At 49.0% G+C, this 19,742-nt stretch overlaps 1 protein-coding gene across 2 annotated transcripts; it reads left to right on the top strand.

Annotated features, from left to right (window-relative positions):
- Nucleotides 1-375: 375 nt before the first annotated feature.
- On the top strand, nucleotides 376-19,325 carry MBP (myelin basic protein). 2 transcript variants are annotated; one of them, XM_086469144.1, is made up of 7 exons: nucleotides 376-540; nucleotides 3,221-3,226; nucleotides 13,221-13,328; nucleotides 13,823-13,858; nucleotides 14,419-14,451; nucleotides 15,428-15,553; nucleotides 19,269-19,325. In XM_086469144.1, the coding sequence occupies exons 1-7, from the start codon at nucleotides 376-378 to the stop codon at nucleotides 19,323-19,325; spliced, it is 531 nt and encodes a 176-aa protein (XP_086325270.1). The 2 variants fall into 2 exon arrangements, with proteins under 2 accessions (XP_086325270.1, XP_086325271.1); XM_086469145.1 differs by lacking the exon at nucleotides 14,419-14,451.
- Nucleotides 19,326-19,742: the final 417 nt, after the last annotated feature.

Here is a 19,742-nt window from a genome sequence, read left to right as displayed (position 1 = left end):
ACATATTACGGGTTTTGTATGAAATGAGCATCTCAAGGCAAGGGAAAGAAAGCAGCATTGTTCCGGGGCTGTTTTTCACAGGCCTGTATTCATATCTCATCCTTGTTGTTTGCAGGAGAGGCAGATGTGAACCAGAACAATGGGACCTCCACGAAGAGCCCAGCGGTGACAGACTCCAAAGGCACAGCAGACCCGAAGAATGCCTGGCCTGAGGCCAACCCAGCTGACACGACCGGCCGCCCCCACTTGATCCGCCTCTTTTCCCGAGATGCCCCAGGAAGAGAAGACAACACCTTCAAAGATCGGCCCTCGGAGTCAGACGAGCTACAGACCATCCAAGAGGACAGTGCAGCAGCTTCAGAGAATTCGGATTTGATGGCTTCACAAAAACGCTCCTCTTTCCGGCACGGATCCAAAATGGCATCGGCCAGCACTACAGACCATGCCAGACACGGATCTCCGCGGCACAGAGACTCGGGTCTACTTGACTCGCTGGGCAGATTCTTTGGAGGTGAAAGACACGTTCCCCGGCGGGGCAAGGTGAGCTCTGAGGAATAGAGAACTGCACAGCTACCGCAAAACAAAGTACGATTAAACAGGAAGGGTGGGACTAAAAGGAAGGTCTAACTGCTAGAATGCAAGAGTTGACTTAGCCAGCAGGATGGTACCTGCAGTTGTGTAATCTAATGCTTGGCTTTAAACTGAAAACAGCAACAAAAAAGCATAGATCTGGGAAACACGAGGAGCCGTTCTGGGTAGTAACAAGGAGTATTAGAACTCCAGGTGGCTCCAGAAACATTACTGAGAGGAATTTCTGTGAATGTTTCGTGTGGTGCATTGGTGTGCTGTGCCATTTAGAGAAACTTCAGTCTGCTTTTGGGTGGCGGTCCCTAAGCGTTTGCGGAACGGAGCTGGGTGAGAGCACTAAATGCGAGACAATCTCTAGAGAGTTTGGCACGAACCGAGGGACGGACTTGGAAATAGGTGTTAGAAAAAGAACCGTGGCCAGATTCTCAGCCTGCTTGTGCCAGGGTGTGTTTTAAGGTCAGTTGGTAGCGTTGCTGAGGAGGTGGCTTGACAGAGGTTAGCCTGAATCCCCGGTGTGCAGAGTAGCCCAGCTGCTTTGTTGTGGCGAGAAGGGAAGATTTATATTCCGAGCATTTCATATGGGAAATTGTGTAACGAGCCATTTCTTGGTGATGAATTGAGAAACGAGGTATTGATGAAAGGGGATTGCTTGAACTCCTTCCTTTTCCAGGGTTAACCCGCCTCCTCCAGTCAGTGATGCAGGGGGCGTGTTAGTTCGCTGCTGTCGGAGCAGCAAAGCTTCAGCTCTTTTCACTGTCCCCTTTGCCCTGTAAATGAGAAGTGGAGTCTTGTGTTTGTGCGTTCACACAGCGAGCCTTTGAACCGGAGCTGCTGCAGCGTTAGCTGAGCGCTGATGGGGTTGCTCGAGCTGTGCTGGGCCCAAAGCTTTCGGTAACCTTTGCCATCTGTCCCGGGGTCCTGACCCGCGGGGCTCGCCGGGAGGGGTCCGTGCAGCTCTCCCGAATCGCCGGGACTCAGTACTGACCGCCCTGGGGTTTAAAGCCGGTTTGAGAGCCTCCAGCAGCCCCGGTGTGCTTCACAGCTCCGCGTAGCTCACCGTAGAGCAGCCCTCCCCTGAGGAGCTGTTGTAATGGATAGACCCCTGGATGATGAATGCTCTAGCAACTCAAAACCAGAAGCTTCTCACACATGGTAGCCAGTCCGAAGCGAGCTGTGTGTTTTGGTCTTTTTGTTTCTCACCTGGACAAGCTGGGGCCTCTTCACGAAGGTTTGGCAGTGATGCAGCTGATTCTGTAGCGTTCGCCCATGCAATGAGCAGCTGCTGCGAGAGAGGAGAAAACCACTTTCCTCCCTCCTGCAGCCATCTGACTGCTCCCACCGCTGCTGTGTTCTGGTTGGCTAGCTCAACTCTTGCTGTTTTAGTCAGATATTGTGTTACTTGGTGAAAAATAGTACATGAAACGCTCTTTGTACCCCGAGGAAACAGTACCAAAACCTTAGTTTCTGCCTGTGGAACAGACAGGGGTTTGTACGTTCTAGCTCAGCGATAAAACAAACCAACCCCCGCTCGCTTTTGGCTAGGGCTGACTGAAAAACGGCCACAAGTTGTACGGATTCTGTATTTCACCCTTTGGTCTGAAGGCAGTCGCTAGGGTCTCCTGGCCCATCTCTGTGTAACGTGAGGACGGGGCATCATCAGTCTTGTCTCCGTTGCCGTTCAGCAAACTGCTATTTTGAAGCACCTAAATGTCCGCAAAACAGTACAGAATTCTGGACGAGTCGTAACTGGGTTTGCCACTTAGCAGAAGTCAAATTTTTTTTGTTTTAAGAACAACCACATTCAGTGTTCCAGAGTCCTGACTCACAGATCTCAGCTGGAAGCACAGAGAAGTTTTATTATTTGGGCAAAAGTCCGCCGCATGACGACTCCCAGTGCCAGAGCCGCGCTGGTGCCGTTTCACACAACGGTTACGTTGGTGCGTGACCACACGTCCGCGGATCCTCCACCGCAGGAGGGTTTCGGGGCGGAAAACCCCTGAGTGCGTGGCACAGAGCGTTGTTTTTTTGAGCCTTTGAGTCGATGCCTTGTGGCTTCTCGTGTCACGGAAGGCTTGGGGTGTCACTTAGGTTAGACGTGGGTATAGATGGCGAAGAGCTTGGCTTGCGCTGAAAACCCTCAGGAGTTGTCACGTGCTGAATTTTGGAGAGCACCGGAGCGAAGGGGTGGCGAAGGTGCTGGGGGGCGAGCCGAAACGGAATAAAGCCCCTTTGGCCCTTTTCCAGGCTCGGCTGAGTAAACAGGCCTCAAGTAAACACGAAAAGCACCTTGAAAGGATGAATTTCAAAGGCTTGAAATGGAAAAGTTCCTCCAGCTGCACTGTTTATGTGCTTGCACTTCTGTCTGAGTAATTTTTTGGAGCACTTCAAAGCACTCCTGCAGCTGCCTTTCGTGCGCTCTTCCTTTTGGAGCCAGCCCCTGCCCCAGTGGGAGCCTGTATCTCGACTGCCCACACCAGCAAGCACTGGAATGCGAAGCCAACACTTGCTCTTTTGTCCAGATTTAGGGCTGACATTCGAGCAACAACACATTATAAATTCTTTGTGGAGGCATTTTTCATCTTGCAGCCGTAGCTGAGAAGTAAGTTAATGAATAATATTCGCTATTGTGTAGGGAAAGGTGGGGTAGGAACAAAGCGGGGCCTGTTCCGTGGCCTCCTTTTCTCCCGGGGAGCAGGTTCTCCCTCACCCTGGAATGCTGAAGTTAAATTAAGGGGGCGGGGGAGGCCCGTGGGAGTCCATAAAAATAGAAATACTGGAATGTACAGAAATACTCCCTTCTCCTCCGAGGGGGAGCAGAAGCATTTGCCATTGTTCCCCCTGCCCCGTCCAGATCTTAGATAACTGAAACTCCATCAAAACCAACTGGAATTTCGTAGGTTTTAAGGTAGAATATTCCAAACAGAACTGTGCACAGCCTAAGTGTAATTGTATTAAAGAAGAATGTAAAAGGGGTGACAGAAAGAAGCTGGGGTGCAGACATTTTAAAAAGCATGCGAGGCAGCAGTGCAACTGTAAATTGTTTCCTTCCTGATCTTTATGGAATATTTATCGTCTAAACATCTGTGACGTGTATAAGCAAGTTTGTTAAAAATGATCAAATCTTTCTAGATATCCGCCTGTACTCAGCTGGACCAAGTGCTGTTTTGTTTCTTGATGGCTTTGTAATTCTTTTGGTTATGATTTCTTTTTTTTTTTTTTCTTTTCCTACTAAAGTTGAGATTGTGAAACAACAACCTTGCCCTGGTTTAACATTATGCATTAACGTACTAAACTTTAAAACCACAGTGGTGACTCACGTGCAACAACCCAGAATGCTGTGAGTGGCAGTGAACGTAGGCTGAGGCCGGGCTCAGCGAGCCATCAAATCACTTTTTCTTTCCCATTTTGCTCCAGTTCTGTAGGCAAACCTGTAACGTTCTCCTGCTGCCTGGGCGAAGCCTCGCTCCCGTGTTCCTCTCCTTGTCTGTACAGGGTTGGGGGACAAGGAAGAGGGAAGGGGAAGCCCCTCGGCCGGGGCTGAATCCCTCTTGAGCGGCGCAGGCCCGGGGTTTCGGATCAGTGGTTCCAAACCCACCCCAGGCTTAAGCAGGAATGGGGATCTCCAAAAAGGGTCGTGATGAACAGGCGCAGGCAAAAAGTTGAGGAACCAGGGCTTTGAATCCTGCCGTGGATGGGCAGATTCATCAGGATATCCAGGCATCTCTCTCTCTTTTTGCACTCGAACGCCCTTCACGGTTCTTGCGCGAGCTTTAACGTCCGCGACGGCACCATGAGGGCTTTGAAAAGCGGTGAAATCCGCGCTGCTCCCGCTGCTACGTGGTGTGAGGCGAGGCGAGGCGGAGCTTACTGCCATTTCTGTTTCCAAGGCTTAGTTTTCAGGGAGTGGTGTTGCACGTGAGGCAAAAAAACCTGCTGGGCAAGCACTGTGCTTGTGACAAAAAAAAAATGTTTATATCGTTTATGGTGGTTTGTGACAGTAATTTTGTTTTAATCTCTTGCTTTCTCTGTGCTTTATGTATTCATTAAACTGTTTCCATCACGAACCCGGTGTACTAATGATTTAATTCGTTTTAAATACTTTAATCCATTAACAGAGGCTGCGTCAAACCGCTTCATAGTACGTGGTGGGGTTCGAGATGGTTAAAAGAGGCCGTATGTCCTCCCCCAACACCGCAGTTCAATCACGTCTTGGACAGAAAGGCCCCAGAGCTTGCCTTCCCTAAGGGAACAGGTAGCTTCGGGGCGACGGAAGCTGCTGCTCTAGGGGGAACTGGATCTGGCCTCTCTTTTTTGTAGCAATGAATGCTGAATGACCGAAAAATGAGCGGGGGTAACAGAACTGCCCCTTCCCTGAAAGCCCCTTCCGCTGTACGTAGGCCCCTGAGCGCTTTGGCTTTGCCTGCTTTAAAAAATAAAGGGGGGATCTGTCCGAAACGAGGAGGGGCCGGCAGTTGAGCCCCGCTCGGCGCGTGGTCCGTCGCCGAGGGGTGATGTTGAGGTGTTGTATGACCGCACGCGTGTTACACGTGCTTAATAATTAACGCCTTACTTAATGCACTGGAACCCATTAGCATTTTCCAGGCAGTTACTGCTGGAAGCGATGATCCCAAACCGGCCAAGGGGCCGTGGGGACGCGCGGAGGAGCGAGGGGTAACGTTGGGCGCAGGACGGGGGGGGTGCCCTGCGCTCAGCCTCACGCAGCCGCGGGGCCGATGCCGGAACGGGCCGAAGCAGCCGGGGCTCGCTGGGCGCTGTGAGGTGTTGAAGAGAAAGTGCTGAGCGGGTGGGCAGGGAAAGCCTTGATCTGGTCGGGTTTTTTTGCCTCTTCAAGCCAGAAACGTATTTTGTGACGCGTTCAGGCCACGATACGGGTTAACCCACTGAAGCATTTTAAAGATCACCCGTTTCTAATCGGGCTACGGCAAAAGATTTCCCCTTTTCATCAAGCATCTAGCCGTATCTCCCAGTGCAGGCTCTGCTAGGCTGTTTCTAGATTCTTCCATCCACCAGTATGACCCAATACTAACACCACCCCGCGGCGGAGGGAGCTGACAGCGTGCTCCCAGGAGCTCCGAGGGCCCGGGGGAGTTACGGCTTTGCCGACGGGCTCTGCCCGGCCTTGGCTGTTCCACGGTGCCCCAGCCCGGCTGGGAAGAAGGGTGATGAGTTCGGTGGGCTCCGATGGACGCGGGGCGGGGGTTGTTTGAACAAGTGGGACGGGATTGCAGGAGCCCCGGAACTCACCTGCGGGAGTCAGGATGGAGCACGAGGATTTTCTCGACGTTAAATTTCTCTCGCTGTGTTTGTTCACTTCTCTGCGGCTGAACCAAATCTGTCAAGAAACGGCTTTACTTGAAAATCGGTTATATGGGGGCTTTTTCTGTCACATATTAGCTCCTCGCAAATGAAGACCTGCACTAGCCGTAGTCCTTTCCGCCCTAGAACGCCAAAATTAATTACTTTTTGTTCTTCAGCTCTTTGGAGGTTGCACAACGCCAAACAGAAAACTGAGGCAAACTTAATAGTTTTTTTCCCTGTCCTTGTTTTGTACCTCCATCCTCACACACCGTTAGCGACAGCCGCCGGCTGCCGTTTTGTGTACCCTTGCGAAATGCCTCACCTTGTTCCCGAAATGGGCTCCAGTTGGTTCGACGTTTTCAGTTACTCATTTCACTCTGAAGTTACTTGGTTTCACTTCTAAGCCACACACACACACACACAAAAGCCTTTCACTTCCATTTTCAGGTGCTTTCACCGAATTTCTTAATTTAAGAGAAGTTTGTAGCACGAACTGAGTTACCGCTGCAGGGCCGGGATGAGCCTTAGCTCCGTTTCACCTTTCACTTACGATGCATCTACCTTTTAATTTCTGATAGAGCCTTGGAAACTACACAAGCCTCAGGGTGTGGGTGGTCCATCTCCCCCCCATTTTATACTGAACACGATTGGAAATTTTACCTTTGAGTTACAGTATTTTTTTTTAAAAATAAGCTATTAAGCATATTATTTTTCATAATAGTAAGCTCCTTACTATTATACCCTCCCCGTAAGTTATGCTGATGCAGGCAACAGTACTTTAAGAACCTGTACAAGGGTTTAGCTTGTCTTTTGTTTTCCCTGTTGAAGCGGGAAAGGAGTAAAATTGGGCCGATCCCTTCAAAGATGAGAACGGACAAAATGGTGGCAAGTGTCCACCAAGAGGCGAAACGTGGATTTCAAGACACGAAGGCTGTAGTAACGTTCTCCGCCTCTTTATGTCTGCTCAGCAGCTGTAAAGCAATAGTGTACACCTGGTATTTATCGTTCTGTTTTCCAAATAATTACCATCTTGTTGATGGGATGAGCTGCTTGACTCTGTGAAGACACCAGGCAACGGAACGTTAACCACGAAAATGTTAACCCTTGGACAAAGTTCTGCTTTCTCACTTACAGCCTTACCCACCACGTTCCGTTCTTTCGCTGTAGCAGCACCAGCAGATGAATCTCCACAGTGGCCATCAGTAGCAATGTGTCACGGTGAGCACTAATCCATGATGCCGGCCGTCTCTTGGCCGCGTACGGTTAAGTCCTTAAGGCTGTGAAGACTGTTGGTAGCAGAAGCTACCCTGGAGACCCCCCCTGAGAATATCTACTAGCCCAAATCTCTCTTTTTTTTTTTTTCCTGGAGTGATCATTCTCCCAAAAAAACCAAACCCAAAACAACCCACCCCTAACCCAAAGCTTTGCACTGGGTTTCTATGGTGGATCGTTTCAACCAGGTTTAATCTATGTCATTGATACCAATGATGTAACAGCGGAGAGGACAACACTGAACATGCCCCAGAGACCTCGATCATGAAGAGTATTTGAATAAAATGATTAACGCTAGGCAGAAAAATGCTTCAGAAAAGCAAAACTAAATGAAAGCATCGGGGTTTGTCCCTGGAACCATTTGTCAAGTGTCACAACAACGGAGTAAACAGGACATGGAGAAAACCCCTGAAGGTATGATGGCACCGGTCTCTCACTCGGGACCCATCATAAACCAGAACTACTACCCTGTCCTGGTGCTGCTTTTGCCCCCAGTAGTTCTTTCCTCTCCTGATTTGTGACCCCTAATCACCAAGGCACAAAGGAGCGAGAGGGTTGGGGGGAAATGTGGTTCTGGATTATCGATTAGCACTTGCTTCTCTCGATGGTCAGCGTTCTCCATGGTTTCCTTCTTCCTGCCGTCTTCTCCTCATCTTCCTTGGGGTTTCTTCCTTCTCAGCCATCTCCAGTCTTTCCTCCCGTGTTTTTTATTCCCATCTTTCCGCCGTGAATTCTCCCTCTGGCTGTTCATCACCTATTTCCAGACAAAGATCACGTTAATCATCTCAGCACAGCACTGGAAGGCAGAATCTCCCGCACTCACATCTCCCTTCCTACCAATTCTCCTCCGTAACTCTGCGCAATTAATTTCATTTCTGTCTTCGCTTCCACACGAGTGAAAATTAACAGCACCATTACGGGGACGGGCAGGTCATCCCTTCTAACGCGGTTAGAAAACCCTCGGAATTAGCTCATCGATTACAGCGTCACCCTCAGCGCGGGGGGAAGATGTCAGCGTCCCCATCGCTTCCGCTAACCGATCCATGGCCAGCCTGAATGGAGCAAATCGGCAGGAGGGCTGTAGGTGAGCAGAAAGGGAAGCCCCGACGCCCGTATGACACCTCCCCAGTTCAGCGGCGGGCGCCGCAGCAGGTCCATCACCTTTGGGCTTGGCCTCGGGGTCCATTTCAAGGACTGAGAAGCAGCCGAGGGGCTGCCAAAATCACCCGTGCCTGGCGCATCCCGCTCCCCGCACGGACAGGACCCATCGCTCCACGCTCAAAGGCCGGTTTTAGTCTTCCCCATACGGGGGCAAACTTCCGAGCGTCGCGTCCTGTGGAGCCGTTCGGGTGCCTAAAGCGCTCTGAATGTACTTCTCATATCGACAGGAATTCGGAATTTATAGGATTTCTTTCAAATTCCTGCCCAGCGACTCATTAGGTGCCTTGTGACGACAACCCACTGGAAACCAGGAAAGCCGTGAAAACGCCCGTTGTTTTTCTTCTTGCTAACGCCAAAAATACTCGCGTGGTTTGGCTGCGTTTCGAACCAGCTGTTCCCACCTTTCAGATGTATTTGGATTTTGCCATTACAGAAACGGCACGTGATGTTCCTCGGATTTTCATTCCGCCTCCCGAAGTGGAACAAACCTACATAATAATGATACTGAAAGGAATTGGGAAGAAGCCATAGATTCAGTACTTCAAAAAATACCTTAATACTAATATTGTCACTGACACGTATCACCTGCTGCTTGGGCATTAGAGCTGTAAGTTTGTATTACACGTACCTTCAGTCATAAGCAATCCTCCTGTGGGGGATGAGAGCTGATAATACGCATTTAGAAGTCTCTCTTAACGAGTATGAGTGGCAAGATCTGACGTATCACATTTATACCGAAGTCAGATATGTATTTCGTCGATCCCGTCACTAAAATATCCCTGCTACCGCTTAACCACGTTTTTTACATCAAATCTGAAAACAGAATCAAGTAGGACGGGTGGAACACAAACAAAACGGCAATTCTGTTTAGATACAAATGAATTTAGCCCCCCGAATCCCACCACGCCTCGAGTCAGGTTTGTAGGATGGATTATCAACCCCAAAATTTGGGCAGTAACACCCCTTGGCCCTCAGGGGAACCCCAAGAGGCTTGGCGCGGGCTGCTGTCCCGCCACACCGAGGAGCACGTGCTCGGGTACCTTCACCTCAACTGGAAATGGAATAATGGCACACGAACCCCCGAATGGCGCCCGTATGAATTACGGACGGAGTCTGGTCGCTGCGTCAGAGAAATGGGAAGGGTTTTCCCAACAGCTCTCAAAACATGAATACAGGCTGTGCCAGGAAACTCAGGTTGACCTGAAAGTCCACGGCAACCACGGGGAGGGCAACACCCACACACTTAAAGGCTTGAAATACCGGGGTGTTTTCTCTGCACGCCGCTGGAACTGGCTTTTCTTTCCTCTTAGTGGCCAAAACCCGCGAGGTAGGCGGCACAGCGACGTCATGCAGCTTTCCCCGGAAGAGCTGCAAGTCTTCCGACAGGGAATCCCTCCCCCTTACAGAGTAACTCTGGGTGGTTTACATATATTTGAGAGAGTGTCCTTGTCTAGGTTGTTATTCCTGAAAGCTATTAATTTCACAGTGAAGCTGCAAAGTGCGTCTGTGTCCTTCGATCTCCCAGATGCTGCTTAAGCTTCCAGTACTGGCAAACACTTTCTAACAATTAAGATTATTCCGATAAAGGGATCGTTCTTTTTTTTGGCTTTTTTTGAACCAACAGCACAGTTGGTAAGGATCTTTTATTAAGCTCAAACAAAAAGTTAACTGGGAACAGAAAGAGCTGAGTGTTCTCTGTCCTGGTGGGGTTTTTTATTTGAAGGAAACTCTGCTCGTGACTACAAACTATTCAGTTACTCTAAGTTTGGGGGTTTTTAAAATTTCTTTTAAGGGCCCAAACAACATCACCTCTGTTTTAATCTTCACATTGAGCACCCAAGGACTCTGAACTCCAGGTTAGGCTTTACCAGTACATTTCGTGACACACAGAGGGGGAGGCCGAGGCTCCTGGTTACGGGTGGCGCTCCCGTGCCGCTCACGACGAGGCTGCAGGAGGCGTGGGAAGAGCCCGCCGGGCGAGAGAGACACCAGTAACGCCAGGAACCACGCAAGTGCCGCCCCTTCCTAAAACACGGTCGCTCTCCTGCATTCCTGTGAGGTTTTAATAGGAATATGACTTGAGGCCAAGCAGTTAAAGCGTATTTAAAGATAAATGGGGGTCTTCTGGATGTACTGGTGAAGCGTGCAGTGACCACTGGCTGAGCTCAGTCAAAAAAGTCCAGTTACAAAGTCCCCAGTGGCCTAGCAGGAAAAATCAGATTTCTTCTCCTTCATTCTGCAAAGCAACACCTGAACCCATTCAAATTTAACTTTTAACACCTAGAGACAGCAGTTATTACCCTTCTGAGGGACGTGATTTTTGCAGAAATCAGGGGCGTGAGCCGTCTCAGAACAAAACCCACTGGGTTTTGCTCCCTGCCCCTACAAGTCCAAACACTGAAGGAACAAACTACAGGTGAAAGAGTAATTCTAACAATAAACTGAAGGGGAAAAAAGTGTAATTACCTGCCGCAAATTGAGAATAATATCGAAGATCCTGACCACCCATGAAGTTTGCTGATGATGACGTGAAAGGAAAGCACGTTATTTGAGGCACGGGGAAACACACCGCGTTAACCTCAGGCCGAACCACCGTTAAACACGGCTTTAGCCTCGCTGCTACCTCGTGTGCTGTAACCAGGAGACTCCGCCGACATTTGGCATCGCCGGCAGAAGGAACCGTCTCTTTACTGACCGGTAACTTTTCAAGAAGCCAAATTGTCAGCACCTCATCACTGAGCAGAACGCTCATTTCAGGAAACTCAACCTCATCTCAGCCGTAAAAACCCATCCCCGCAGCCTCTCGGGGGCGATTGCTCAGCCACAGCCCACGGCGGGGCCGCCGGCCACACGCAACCCCGCCGGATTCTGAAGTTTTCTGCTTGACGTACCGTGACAGTTTGGCCGTTAGACGCCAACCCCGCTCCTGCTGCCGAGGGGGGGACGTCCAGATCTGCAGCTCCCCGGTGTTTTATCACGGCACCGGTCCGGCAGACAAGGCAGGGGGCTGGTTTCAGGGGCGAAGCAAGGCTGCCTGGGACCATGGGTTCAAGGGACAAACACGTGGCTGAAGGAGCTCGTTCCAAACACGTGTGGATCCCTCCCTGGCTCCCTCCTCCTCGTCAGCAGCAGCAGAGGGTACTTCGGCAGCACTGGAACCAGTGACTAAGTGGAACTTGCTGCTGCAGCAGCACCAGCAGGGCCGACCGCCTGGCACTGTGGAAATTGCGCAGACCCAATAAAATTCAGGAATTCCTGTTTTTTCGACAGTAAATCTCTACATGCCATCAGCATGCCAAAAAAAAAAAATAATAAGGACGCTGATAAATACCAGGTGAACTTCTCTGCATTGGCTCATTTCTTTCCTAAGGAAATTAATCTTATAAAAAAATATATATCTAAATTTCAATTCTCCTTAGAATGACGTCACTTAAAAGGCCGCTCACGAGGATGGATACTTCTCTCATTTTGGATGATCCAACGTAATATAAATCCGTTTCATTCCCGTAAGGCCACAAGATCTGACGCCATTCCCTCAGAAAGAAAAGCTCTGAGCAGTAACACAAGATGGTTTCACGGGACCTTTTATTTGAGCGTCTCGGAACAGTCAATCTCTGCGCAGCCGGGGTCATTCCGAAAGCTGCCGCTGTCACGAGAGAAGACGGACTCTTCAAACCTTTGAAAGCCTGTGCTACAAACGACAACTTCTTTGTCAAAACTCACCAAACCGCCGACGAGCCGGGAGTCCCGCCCCAACAGGAAGACTAAGCCTTTGCCCCGGCAGGTGGAGCGATGTTTTTCTGTACGTAGATGAAAGCAAAGCGTATTTTAAGTCACTCCTCGCACTGTTCTGCAGTCAAATGTTCATTCCATTCGTGCCACAAGGGGAAGGGTTGCGTGAGCCACGTCTCGCTATGGATCTCCATTCCATCTTTAAAGGCCAATGAAATTTTTGGCACCCACGTGATGCTCATAACCTCGTTGTACCCCCAGGGAATTCAGCACCCCACGAGAACCCCTGTGGCACTCTGGTTTTCGTTCTCTCCTACCTTCTCTGCTCCCCCCCCCGGACGTACTTCAGACGCGCCGCACTGAAGATGAAGCCTTGTGCCTCTGCATTCGCGAAGATGTACCTGGGTCAGCCACACGGGGCAGTTCTTTTTTTTTTAAACTCTCTCGTGCTGCATCCCAAAAGCAGTAACTCCACCGCATTTTTGACGCTATTTTTCTCTGCAACAGACGCATCACGCTCTAAGTACCAGTCAAGGTGTTCACCCTTGGCAGTGTTTTATTTTTGCTCTTTATTTTACCTTTGCTTACCGGACTTCTTCCTGTGTCGCTCAGGAAGCCCAGCTGAAAACAGCAAGTACAGTCATTCTCATTTGATTCCCTCATTCTAGAAAACCCGTTGCTCTTGCAGTTCGTCAGCGTATCGCCGCCTCTGGGAACGGAGGAATGAGACGCGGCCCGCTCCTGCGCTCGCGTGCAGAATGACCCCGCGTCGTCTTCAGTTCTTCTCCATTTCGGGTTTCATTTCTAAAACTCCACTCTACGATCTCCCTTAGGGAAGAAGAAAAAACTACAAGGTTTCTGCTATCAGAACTTTCCAGTAACAGGTTTAACCCCATACTGGGCGGTAACGTTAGGGACACGTACCCCCACGTACACGTACGTCCAGATCCATACTCTGTATGGGCCCCTGCATTAAAAAAATGGTTCCTTCGCAGCACTGGCCGCTTCAGGTTGCAATCTCTGTCGACTTCCAAGGCGTTTTTCCTCTTCTTTTCGTTCCTGGTGAAAAACTCTTCTCTCCGTTCAGTTGCTGACTGTCTGTCCCTCCCTCCCAGCTGACTTGGCGATATGCCTGTTCTGCTTTTCAGGACATACATGCAGCCAGGGCTAGCCACCACGTAGGGTCCATCCCCCAGAGATCTCAGCATGGCCGGCCTGGTGACGACAACCCTGTAGTCCACTTCTTCAAGAACATTGTAAGTCTCCTCTCTTCCTATTGTGCACTAAAATGAAATGGTTTTGTTAGGCTCCATCGGTAACCCAATACTCCCCAGCCCTTACCTTGAGCCTGGCGAATTGTACCGAATCTCTGAGCTCCTCGTGCCTTTCCAGTACGAAAATAGCTTTTACCTGGAAGCACAAACCATGCTGAAATGCGACAAGCAGAGGGGGTGAGCCCTCCCTTAGCACGGCCAGATTTCAACAACGACCGCTACAACCAGGCAGCGTCACCGCTGTCAGGTTTCGTCCTCGTGTCCTCACCGCTGGCTCTGTTGAGGAACGTTTTTCGTTCAGAAGCAGACAAAAACGCTGGGCTCTAGGCGAAGCCTAAGACAGCAGAGGAGCTTCTCAGTGCAGCTGCTCAGCACTTACTCCTCCTAACTCGTAGGGAGCACGCACAAAAGCCTTGCTGACTCCCTGACGTTTGTTCTGCCTTGGTTTTACAACGTCTCTTTGTGTTGGTTTGTAGGTCTCGCCCCGTACGCCTCCCCCAATGCAAGCAAAGGTAAGCGTCTGCAGGGGCTCAAGACCCTTTTTGGGCTGACCTGCGCCAACCCAACTGCTGGCCTGACTCGTTTTAACGGCACTAAGCAAAAACCTGGAGTTCAGGGCAGCATTGAAAGCAAGGCACTGACAGAGAAGCCATGGTTCTCCTCCTCACGCGCTTCCTGACTTGCTGCATGGCAGATTAAAGCCGCTCACCGGGATCTTTTTATATCCCATTTATGCTGTGATTGCTTTATGTCATAAACTAAGGGAAGGTAATGCTTTCCAACCAGCCTCACCCACCAGGAACCCTCCTTGCATTTACTGAGCTCAGCTGGCTTCTACAACACTGACAAACCGTGGCGGGTGAGGTCACTTCTTGTGATTATAATGCAGAATTTCGCCTTTTTTTTTGGTTTCGCTGTACGGTTTGTTGTTTCCAACTCCTGCCTCGTTACCCGGCCGCTATTTCACTAGTTTTGCTGCGTTTTTTTCACCTCCTTCTGTGCACGGTACACCCAAGATGCTCTGTTCCATAGTGATCACCGTTGTCATTGTTTCTGTTTCTTGCATGTGCAGGGAAGAGGATTATCCCTCACCAGATTTAGCTGGGTAGGTGATGAATGTGCTCTCAGTAACTGCCATTTTATTTACCAGGCCAAAGCATATCTCGCTCCATTGCCTCAAGCTGCTGCAGCCACGGGATAATTTCCGTTTTGCCTCGATTTTGCTATTTTGCTTTTCCTGTTCCACTCCCCTCCCGCCTCCCACAGCACCTTAAGGTGGTTCTTGCATTGCTTGCTCTTACCCAGCCGCTCGACAGCCTTGCAGCGGTAATTTCTTTTGCTTTAGCCCGAAGGGAGCAAAATCCACTGCATGGCAAAGCTCTCTTCCCTGAAAGGCTCCTGGAAGACTCATCTGCTGCCTTTTTTCTTTCCCTGGGAAGGACAAAACCGGGAGGGAGGGCTGGGAGGAGAAGGGTGCTTATTCCACAGTTCCAATCCCTCTTATACAGTAAAGTCTGCACAACTAACACCGCCACTAATTCAAGTCTTTTGCCCCCCCTTTCCTTGCAACCCCTTTCACAGGGAGACGTGACCTGCCTAAACAGTTATTAGACAAGTTCCTCTCTTACCTCACAACTGACTGAATTCTCCTTCTCTACCGCAGGTTTGATTGTTGTATGGGATGGAAGTGTAAATGACTTGCGTTTTAAGACCAAATAGTAAAGCCTTCAAGCCACTGAGCATGTCTTTCACTGTCAGAAGAACACAAATTAGTTGACGTGTTTGACGTCTTAGAAACTCATAAAACTGAAACATTTGAAGTTTTGTCACGCAGGTTAACCTTCCGAGTAACCGTTTTTTGCTTATTAATTCCTCTTTTACAGATTGGCGCTTCCCTCAGATCCGAGTCTATTCAGATAATTTCCTAACATTTTCCTTCATCCCTGTTTATGACTCAAAAGATTATTTTACTCAAACACCTCTGAATTTCTCATTCGAGCATTACCCAGCAATTACAGTGTGCATATGATAATTTGAACAACGTGATCATTTGCCATATATGTGAAAATCTTTCTTTGCAGGGTGGTGAAGGACACAAGCCAGGATATGGAGGAAGTGGAAAATTCTATGAGCATAAATCTGCTCACAAGGGACATAAGGGATCCTATCATGAGGGCCAGGGCACTCTTTCCAGAATCTTTAAACTGGTAAAGTACAATTGAACTTACTCTTAAGTACAAAAAAAAAAAATTGAGTCCAGGAAAAAGAGAAGCCAAAGCTCTCCAGAACCTGCCATGTTTGAAACAACCACATTGCCTTAAAGCTTCTGAAGGAACTAGATTTGATGGGTAAAGCAGAAGGTTAGCTCATGGCCTAGTAACTACTTACATGATAGGAAACAAAGGTAAAGGTACACAGTCAGTTGCCACCAGGAAAGAAGGTAAGTCCACAAAGTCCCACAGAGACCCGTGCCAGGAGCGGTGTTGTTACTGAGCTCACAAATGACCTGGAACAGAGGAGGTGGATGAGGTGGCACAGCTTGATGCTGTATTTAGAAGAGTGAAAATGAAAGGGAACTGGTACGCTGCAGTGCAGGGCCGTGTGTGGACACGCATTGGGTTGAGAACAGCCCCTGCTTGTTCCCACCCCAGCTGGGAGAACCCCTTTAACACAGAATCATAGAATCATCAGGTTGGAATAGACCTCTGAGATCATCAAGTTCAACTGTTGACCTAACACCACCGTGCCCACTAAACCATATCCCAAAGTGCCACATCTGCTTGTTTTTTGAACACCTCCAGGGATGGTGACTCCACCACCTCCCTGGGCAGCCTGTTCCAGGGCCTGACAACCCTTTTGGTGAATAAATTTTCCCTAATGTCCAATCTAAACCTCCCCTGGCACAACTTGAGGCCATTTCCTCTCGTCCTATCGCTTGTTACGTGGGAGAAGAGACCAACCCCCACCTCACTGCAGGTAGTTGTAGGGAGCGATAAGGTCTCCCCTCAGCCTCCTCTTCTCCAGGCTGAACACCCCCAGTTCCCTCAGCCGCTCCTCACAGACCTGTTCTCCAGACCCCTCACCAGCTCCGTTGCCCTTCTCTGGACACGCTCCAGCACCTCAATGTCCTTCTTGCAGGGAGGGGCCCAAAACTGCCCCCACCATTCGAGGGGCGGCCTCACCAGTGCCCAGTACAGATCCCCTCCCTGCTCCTGCTGGCCACCCCGTGGCTGACACAGGCCAGGATGCTGTTGGCCTTCTTGGCCACCTGGGCACACTGCTGGCTCATGTCCAGCCGGCTGGTGACCAGCACCCCCAGGGCCTTTACAGTACAGTGAGCTGCGACACCACAGAGTCCGGCAAATTAGCAGAATGCATCATAGGGACAATACCCCTGTGGCCATGTCATCTCCAGGCCGGTTCAGTTCCCCGTTTCGAGTCACGGCACCGCCCCACCCACACAGCTAATAAATGAAAACAGGACAAGAGGAAAAAAAAAAAGGCAGTCACAAGGATTTTTCACGCTCTGTGTCAGGAAAAAGAGAGGTGGAGAGCGCACGGCGTCCACTGTTACAGCTACGGCTGTAGTTCAGCTCACAGGTAGCGAAGCGTTCACCGGTACCACCACCCAGAACGCTGTTTGCGCGGGAAGAAGGCGGTCAGCAGTCGCCTTCGAGACAGAAGGTCTGCGATCCCATCAGCAGAGCCGATTCCCTCAGTCTCCTACCGCTCCTCCCTGCCACAGCAGACAGGGCAGCGCCTTCACCCGTACCCCCGAACCCCCCCCGTTCGTCCCTGGCACGGTGCAGGGCACACCTCTGCCATCGCAGAGCTGCTTTTCAAGCGTGGGCAGCACCGAGCGGCAGCCTGAACGCCTCGAGGAGGTGGTTAGGAACTCTTGCCTTGCAATTTAAGAAAAGGCTCTTCAGAGGCCCAGGTTAAAAAAAAAAAAAAAAAAAAAAAAAAATCAAACATTTGCCTTTTAAATCTAATTGTCACCCTGTAAGCTTTTTAGCGCAGTTCAGGTACATCAAAGCTGTACGGCTATATGCTGACATCACTTGTAAAATTTCTTTTGAACATCTGAAAATACCTGATGATAGTATCTCCCAAAATTTAAAATTCTGGTTTTTTACATAACCATCACAACTATTTCAGCCTGGATTTATACAGACCCTTGAGGTTCCTTCCAACCCAAACCATTCTATGATTCGATGAGATAGAGAGATACAGAGATAGAGAGATACAGAGATAGAGAGATACAGAGATAGAGAGATACAGAGATAGAGAGATACAGAGATACAGAGATACAGAGATACAGAGATACAGAGATAGAGAGATACAGAGATAGAGAGATACAGAGATAGAGAGATACAGAGATAGAGAGATAGAGAGATAGAGAGATAGAGAGATAGAGAGATAGAGAGATAGAGAGATAGATAGAGAGATAGAGAGATAGAGAGATAGAGAGATAGAGAGATAGAGAGATAGAGAGATAGAGAGATAGAGAGATAGAGAGATAGAGAGATAGAGAGATAGAGAGATAGAGAGATAGAGAGATAGAGAGATAGAGAGATAGAGAGATAGAGAGATAGAGAGATAGAGAGATAGAGAGATAGAGAGATACAGAGATACAGAGATACAGAGATACAGAGATACAGAGATACAGAGATACAGAGATACAGAGATACAGAGATACAGAGATACAGAGATACAGAGATACAGAGATACAGAGATACAGAGATACACACACCAGTTCTAATTTTAGATGGCCTTTCTGAGCCGTTAGAACTTCTGGATCTCACATCAGAGCTTTATCCAGACCCTTTGCTTGAGGCCCATTGTTTATAGCAAGAGGCATTAGTAACTATTTCTTTCTATAGTTTTATAGCCTTTTGCAATAAAACCATTAATTCTTTAAGATAACTTTGACAGAAAAAAAAAGCCAATTACCTAACGGATTACACTAAATTTTCCTTGAGACAGCTTAGCAAAACTAAGGAGGGAGCAGCGAAAGATGAGAAGAATATAAAGACAAAACCCCAAAGTACACACATGCTTCATTTTTTGGAAGAGTTCTGCCATCAACTGATTACAGTAACAACGACGAGGCTCTCTCATATTTATGGTTAAGTCTGTCGTTCAAGATTTGCCTAGGAAGTTGCTGAAGCTATGGGAAAAGACACCCCGTTAGCCAAATCTCAAGTTCCAAAATGAAACGCCAGAATTCCAGCTGGGGTCGTCTTTGCTGCAGAACTGCTGTAGGGCTCTTCTCAATTACACATCTATGATTTATCACAAGGGTTTGGTTGGGTTTTTTTTTTTCCCCTAGTTTGATGTTTTCTTATTATTTGTAAAAACATTTCAGCCCTTTACCTTTTCTTTTTATCCTGCATTTGCCTCTGAGCTTTCCGTACAAGACTCATGTCGATATTCTCCCATTAACAACTTCCCACAATAAATACTACAGAAAAAAAAAATACATTACATTTTCAGTTCTTCCAGATGTGAGACTATTACAACTCGTAGGCAAGGTTTGGAGGTTTTGGTGGTTGTTTTGAAGCATACACAGAGCTCAGGGGTGGCCCTAAAAATGAAAATCTCCCAAGATGTCCGAGCAAAGAAATTGCTTTCGTTAGCAAGGCCTGAATAAGGACGTGCCTCTACGCAGAACTCACGAGAGACTGTCTAGCCCTCTATGAGAGATTTAATGAGAGTAAATTCATCAAACACATGCAAAGCAACCACCTCTCTGAAGTGGAGGTGCCAGCCATACTTAGCGACCTAGTAGAGGCCACTGCAAGCCGTTTTTCCGTAGAGAACACCTAAAATGTTGCCGTAGCCCAGGCTCTGTTTTTCCCACGTGCAGCCCCGAACGTACCGTACCTCCTGGTTAACTCAGCTCTGTCCTTCCCTCCGCAGGGAGGCTCTGGGTCCCGACCTGGATCGCGGTCTGGTTCCCCAGTCGCTAGGCGCTGACGCTCTACGACGCCACCCGAGGATCACGTACTCTGCTTCACGACGTAACTGCCTTAAAACGAGTAACACCCGCCACGATGACCTAGATAGATGCAATCCATTACTTACCGCCAGTTAGGTTCTGCACGCAGTAGATGCTACAAACTTCCACTGGCAATCCCTGACCAACAGTTGAATGAAAGGAACGCAAAAAGTAGCTTTACTAGATGTTTTCCTCCTTTTACGTGAAGTAACAAGATCTCTAGACTTTTACTCGTTCTTCTCCAGGATGCCCTAACCGTCTGCTGGACTTCGTTATTTCTCCCCAGCGCCTAATCCGAGCTCAAATCGTTTCGTTTTAGCGAACGTCAGAATTACAAATAAAGAGCTAATATCTTGGACACCGAGCACTGCTGTTAATGAATTTCTGAGACACTG

This window comes from Leptosomus discolor, chromosome 8 (assembly GCF_034619465.1).
Source record: "Leptosomus discolor isolate bLepDis1 chromosome 8, bLepDis1.hap2, whole genome shotgun sequence".
Taxonomy (NCBI): Eukaryota; Metazoa; Chordata; class Aves; order Leptosomiformes; family Leptosomidae; genus Leptosomus; species Leptosomus discolor.
Note: the sequence above shows the minus strand (reverse complement) of the source record. Positions and strands in the feature narration are given on the sequence as shown.

What these genes read in the sequence shown, in the direction of transcription:
- MBP (XM_086469144.1), top strand. Translation starts at nt 376, where the DNA reads ATGGCTTCACAAAAACGCTCCTCTTTCCGGCACGGATCCAAAATGGCA. An exon ending in TCCACTTCTTCAAGAACATT is followed by an intron (nt 13,329 to 13,822) that starts GTAAGTCTCCTC and finishes GTTGGTTTGTAG; the next exon opens with GTCTCGCCCCGTACGCCTCC. An exon ending in CCCTCACCAGATTTAGCTGG is followed by an intron (nt 14,452 to 15,427) that starts GTAGGTGATGAA and finishes CTTTCTTTGCAG; the next exon opens with GGTGGTGAAGGACACAAGCC.